The sequence below is a fragment of the Sinocyclocheilus grahami genome, unplaced genomic scaffold, assembly GCF_001515645.1.
Source record: "Sinocyclocheilus grahami isolate Dianchi unplaced genomic scaffold, SAMN03320097.WGS_v1.1 scaffold163.1, whole genome shotgun sequence".
In the NCBI taxonomy this organism is placed as follows: Eukaryota; Metazoa; Chordata; class Actinopteri; order Cypriniformes; family Cyprinidae; genus Sinocyclocheilus; species Sinocyclocheilus grahami.
This window is the reverse complement of record NW_015505342.1, coordinates 912,151-918,210: the sequence shown is the minus strand read 5'-3', so window position 1 is coordinate 918,210 and position 6,060 is coordinate 912,151. Positions and strand designations below refer to the sequence as shown.

At 39.6% G+C, this 6,060-nt stretch overlaps 1 protein-coding gene across 1 annotated transcript in view; it reads right to left on the bottom strand.

Annotated features, from left to right (window-relative positions):
* Positions 1-5,853, bottom strand: part of arhgef18b (rho/rac guanine nucleotide exchange factor (GEF) 18b) — a gene marked incomplete at its 5' end in the record, with an annotated part of 47,375 nt that extends 41,522 nt beyond the window's left edge. Inside the window, 8 exons of the mRNA XM_016282671.1 lie at positions 578-689; positions 802-879; positions 1,804-1,848; positions 3,375-3,426; positions 4,027-4,153; positions 4,457-4,607; positions 4,787-5,241; positions 5,707-5,853. Of these exons, the coding sequence (XP_016138157.1) occupies positions 578-689; positions 802-879; positions 1,804-1,848; positions 3,375-3,426; positions 4,027-4,153; positions 4,457-4,607; positions 4,787-5,241; positions 5,707-5,853 (1,167 nt within the window). The remainder of the gene's footprint in view (positions 1-577; positions 690-801; positions 880-1,803; positions 1,849-3,374; positions 3,427-4,026; positions 4,154-4,456; positions 4,608-4,786; positions 5,242-5,706) is intronic.
* Between the last annotated feature and the right edge of the window lie 207 nt (positions 5,854-6,060).

Sequence of the window (6,060 nt, the reverse complement as noted above, 5' to 3'; positions counted from 1 at the left end):
TATATATATAAAACATTTATTCTAATTTAATTGAGGAAAGACCAGAGATTAAAAAAAAAACGTCATACGTTTTTACTTTTTTGTGTGCATTTACTAATTATTTTACTCTTTACTCTAATTTTGCTGAAATATATACTATAGGAAAATCATAAAAATATAACCTGGACAATTCTTAGTGAGAGACCTCATTTTTAAGTCCTAAAAATATAAACATTTTACAATATATTAGCCATTTAACCAAAATAATTAAATATATCTAGTATATCAGCTGATCAAGGTTTTTTTTTTTTTTTTTTTTTTAAAGGTGAGATTGATTAATTAACTTATTGTGGGTTTTATTTTTGAAAAGACAATAGACAATTGGCACATTGTCTAGTTCAAAGAGCAGGTCAAAACTTCCCCAGTAGTCAGCATGAGCGAGTTTAGTGTCTTTCTACCTTCAAGAAAAGGAGGAAGTTGCAGAGACACAGAAGTTGCTGCAAAGTTCAGCAGAAATGGATATGATTTTCTCCCACAGCCTGAGTGTGAGTGATGTCAGTGTGTGTGTGTGTGTGTGTGTGTGTGTGTGTGAGATTACTTTGTCTTTGTTGAAGGATCCGGTCATGCGGTTCCTCAGTGAGCTCAGAGTCCGCTTGACTTTGGTACCTTTTTCTGGACGCTCAGGTCTTTCCTCCTCTTCTCCGTCATTGCTACAAAAAAAACAACATCAAGCCCATTTAAAATTCAAATGATTTATTGAGAACAAGAGTATATCCAAGTGATTATTATATAAAGAACAGCATAAAAAGGTCTAGGACTTACTCAATGGTAAGAAACTCATACCACGTGAAATTCCCCGTCACCTCCTTTCTTTCTGTGCTTGAAGTTCTGTGTTTAGCTCTGAGGAAAATCCAAGATAATAACGATCAGGATTGAATGACTTCAGAGTAAGACTCTCCACTGGCAACCCATGCATGCTTACTACAAAATTACTCTGGATATGTTTGGCATGGCAAACTACCATACTAGACTATTTGATTGGACTAGCAAAAGTTTTTTTGGGATTTAAAATACTACTACAAAAACTTTCAGCAAAAAATATTTAAAAAAAAACAAAAAAACATGCAACATATTGAGTGACAATGTGCATACTACGGGTTAAACAGAATTATTCTATAGTAGTAGTACATAGTGCACAGTATGCAGCAAGCATCATGCAATTCCATTTTTATGTTCGGAATAGAATATTACTGTAATTTCTGCAGTATGCACATTTTCTGAAACCCACAATGCAAAATGTTTGAATAAAGCGTCCTTTTTTAGAGCGAAAACTGCATCAACCACAATTTTGACATTTCTTTCTTGTCTCATTTTACCCAGACATCCAGTTTACACAATATAGCACGCTACTTTTGAAACCGAAAACTTTAAAAAATACATAGAAAAGTAAGTATAGGTGTGTACTTTGCAGTATGCTAGTTTTCCATTCCGAACACAGCCTCTTGCTAGTCTGCTGTTAGAAGCCTCAGTTGCTGTGCAAACGTTTCATGACCTTGTTAAAAGCACGCTATGGTTTCTCGTGCAGGTTTTGAGTTAAAACAAGGACGTCCTAACCAGGAAAAGCCTCACCAGGTTTCAAAATACAGCAAGAGTGGTAAACAAAAAAAAGATATATAGTATGCCATAATTATGCAAACATACACAACATGTTCAAGACAGCCAAGTGAGAAACAATGCTTTCTATTTCGGGCCTGCAAACCAAACGTGGGCCACTCTGTTAGTCTGTAGGAGGGCACGACAGGTTCTTTCACACTGTTTACTTACCCATGATACTGCTTAAGCTCCTGCAGAACTTTCTGTACCATCAGCCTGAGACAAACAAGACACTGAGGCTAAGTATGTGTGGCAGCGGCAGGGCACACGGTGGGCCGCTGTCCAAATAAAACCATCAGCACAAAATCTGTCTATCTCACAAGTACAGGAGCAGGCCACATCCACGGTGGGCTACAATCACCCATGACTTCCTTCAGTTTAATGGAAAAAACACTTGTTTTAGATTAGTTTATCTAGATCTTTTCCTTTTAGTTCCTGTCTACTAGCTTTTAGGCTAAGCTATATTTTAGCATGCTCTAAAAGTTGATAAATTAAAATGTAGGTCTCTTTCATGAAAACAGACCAAAAATATTGACATCATCCTGCACTACATTCTTGTCCAATCAAACGGCTCTCTAGACTGAGAATGCCCTCCACCTGATACTAGCTGCAGCCAACTAGCAAGTGCAATTTAGCTAAATGCTATTGGCTTGTATTTAACAAGTCCTTCAATATGTCCCACCCTGGAACAGGAAATACATCAGGACTGAAAACTATGCTCGTCAATGTTTGTTATTAGCATAAAGGGGTGTTTTTGAGGACTACTAGTTTTATGCAAATAAAAAAGGACCACAAACCAGCTAATTACACAGGACTTTAAAGTCCCCATGAAATCAAAATGTAAATTTTTTGGGCTTTTAGTATGAATATGTTAGCCTTATAGTTATCGATAAGCTAGTGTGCTCCAAAACGATGAAAACATTTGTATTTAGAAGATATAAGCATTCAAAACTTACAGTCTCTCACTTCCGGCAATATGAATCAACGGTTTTGATGACGTCACCCTTCACGTCAGCTTCTCATCAAACTTTCTGTCCAATCAAATGCTCTCCAGAATCTGAAATGTCCTGCCCACTACACTATAAATAGACGCTGAAACTGCGGCTGAAATAGGTCACTTGTTCACAGAACTAGTATTTTCTGCATGGTGAATGGCACGTAGTGCACTATATGGGGAATAAGGAACGATTAAGACAGTGTAAATATGCTTTCCGTTGGGTCGAAAGAAGTCTGGTATTGCGTTGTGTCACGCGCACAGTGTGCTCGGGTCCAGAGACACGATATCACGGAGCGGATCATATGCGTGAGTCACGCAGACCACGAAATTTGAATTCTACACAAAATGCTATATTTTATAGCGGTTTGGATCAGATTAGGAGGAGACACGGTTAGACAAACGGCACTAACGAGTAGAAGAGATAACACCGGTGCCCTGCACAAACATAAATTACACAATTTTCAAACTACACATCCTCAGCATCATTATAATCACTGTTTTGCTTTAGTAAAAGTTTCATATTGAATCTAAAGGGCTAATCTAATTAGACCGTGGCTGTTATAAGCTGTTAAATGTGGCTTTACTGAGCAATGCTAAATGCATTCCAGGAAACCATCATGGAAGCTACTTGATCATCTTGACAGATTCCAAGGTCCTTCAGAATTATGCTAACTTCACTGGCTCAAAATAACCTTGCCATAGCTACTATTGTGCTTTTACACAAAACAAAGATGTTAAAACTTACACATGACTCCGTCCTTCTACTGACTGCAGCCCCTCTTCCGACTCCTGCTCTTCTGGAATTCCAAAGCAACACAGGTCAGGATTACATGTATTCAGTTGTCCTTTTCAGTGCTTTAAGTTCAGTTTTCTAAGCAAAATAGATATATGGCTGTATAGGGTTCTTTAGTGTCTATATCATAGGTCTTCAACCCTGCTCCTGGGAACCCACTGTCCTGCAGAGTTTCTTTCCAACCAGTATCAGGACACCTGGCCTGTGACTTTTCAAGTGATCCTGGAGGCCTTGATTAGTTGGTTCAGGTGTGTTTGATTAGGGTTGGAGCTGAACTCTGCAGGAAAGTGGGTCCCCAGGAGCAGGGTTGAAGACCTATGGTCTATATGGTTCTGTGGAGTTTCAAAAAGTTACAGGTTATTCAGATCAGTGTTTTGGTTTCTGGGTTTTTGAAAGTACCAGAACATAGTTTATCTATAGAACTACAGAATAAAAAAAAGGTAATTGTGGAAGACTTTAAATGGTAAAATGTGTGTTTTGCTTCTTTTAATCCAAGAATTCCTCCTGACATAATTAGCATTGGATTTATCTGATTGCGTCAAAGCTACCACCCATTAAAACCTGACTGGAGTTTTCTGCCTAATTGGAGAATCATTTCACTAACCTCCAGCCTCTCTGGCAGCCTGCTTAGAAGTCTCCAGTATGCGGGAGACTCTGTCAGCTTGGGATTTTTCATCAGTCGCGAGAATCTCAGATCTGGAATATACTGTCTTTGCTGGTGTAGGTGGCTTCTGTTGTTAAAACCAAATCATGTGAAAATATCATCAATAAGAGTTACGGCATAGGAAGCTAACCCTGCTCCTGGAGGGATACCTTCTGGCTAGAATTCAGTTCCATCCCTGCTCCAGCACACCTGTCTTTTATTTTCAAGTAATCCTGAGCACCTTGATTAGCTTGTTCAGGTATGTTTGGTTAGGGTTGGAGTTAAACTCAGCAGGACGGTAGTCCTCCAGGAGCAGGAGTATGGTTTATAGAGCTATGTAAAAGTCTTGCTCTGTTCATACTAAGACACAGATTTCCGTAAAGACATTTACTGTTTTTTTGGGGCTTTCACTTTCCACAGCACCCGTCGTTTCTTCCACTGAGCTTTCGGAGAAGGAGGAAGATGGTAGAAGGGGACTTTTGGTCAAACAGTGGACCTCTCTTTCCCCATCACTGTCAATGCCATTAGTGTCTAGACTGAACCTACACAACATAACCGAGCAATTTTTACATACACGCATACAACAGTGTGACACACTCTGTTACCAAACAAATGACAAACACTTCTAAACGATTTTCTAACATCACAGTTAGATATGGCAATGACATTTAGACATTTTTTGAGGACCACCATTTGGGACCACTGAAAAAGTGAGTCTTACCTTCTTCCCAGGTCAATCGGCGACACTGGCACTTCCCAGCTGTGTCTACGTGATGTGGACATGGATCTAACCAATGCAGGAAAGTTATCCGTGTCTGAGTCCTCATCTTGCTCGGATTCCGGATAATCCTGGAACTCTGAATTTCTGATAGCAACCAAGCGATCCATGGCATCCCCTCCAGTGGAAATCACGGTGTTGTCTGTCTGGAAAAGTTGATGGCTGTCGAACTCTGTTGAACTCTGCCTAGATCGACTGTCTGGTGTGGACGCAGGAGGTACCAAAGGGGCTGTACTTTTGTCAGAAATAGGTAAAGTTAAGACCAGAAGTTGTTTGTCAGGTGGTTCAGTGGATCCGAGTTGCAGGTCTCTGAAATATTCAGAATCTCTCAGAGAAGAGCAGAGGTCTAAAAGGTCCTCCTCACTGCTGCACTCGTTGCTCTCAATCAAGAAATTTATCTGAAAGCAAGAAACCCATGGACAGCTGATTTATCACAACAAAAACGTCACATAACACATGACTAATAATGTGAAGTCCAAGTAAGGCTCACGCTAGTGTCATTCAGGGACTGAAAGAGGATGCAGTAAAGCTGAACTTCTTGTGTGATGCAAGACCCACTGGCTATTAGTAAGCACATTTCATCGAGCAGACACATCGATCCAATACAGTACACTGACAAGAACAATCCCAATGGAGGAACCAGTGGTAAAGTAAAGATATTATACTACTCTTTTTAAAATTAATTTCAGTTTGTTCCTCACACAAAGCTATGATATAACTTCAAAAAGACATGTAGCCTACACAATGGACAAGTCACATGGATTTATTTTCCATATGTTCCTGGGTCAACTTTAGGGGCTTGAGCATCATTTTTATCAATCATTCGCCTTAGTTTTAGAGTTAGGTTATGGTTAGGGTCTTACCTTGTCCTCAGGTGAACTGCTAAAGAAGACGTCTTCTGGAATAGAGGTCGGGGACAAGGATGAGGAGGAGCTGGGTGCTGAGACTGGGACACGAAGTTGAGAGCATGGTTTGCAATCCGAGGCTAAAACACAAAGCGTTCCACCATGAATTTAGCTAGGAATATTATCCATAATTGTGATCTCTTGATCTCAGACTTACAGTGTTGCTTTTGGTCAGGTGCCTTATCAAACATATTGTCACTGTGCACCAGACAAAACAATTAATTCTGGATATCTAATTACATCATATCTATTGTGTTTATTCCTGAGGATTGTGACATAGCAATAATAAAGATACGGTTCTGGAGCGCCAGT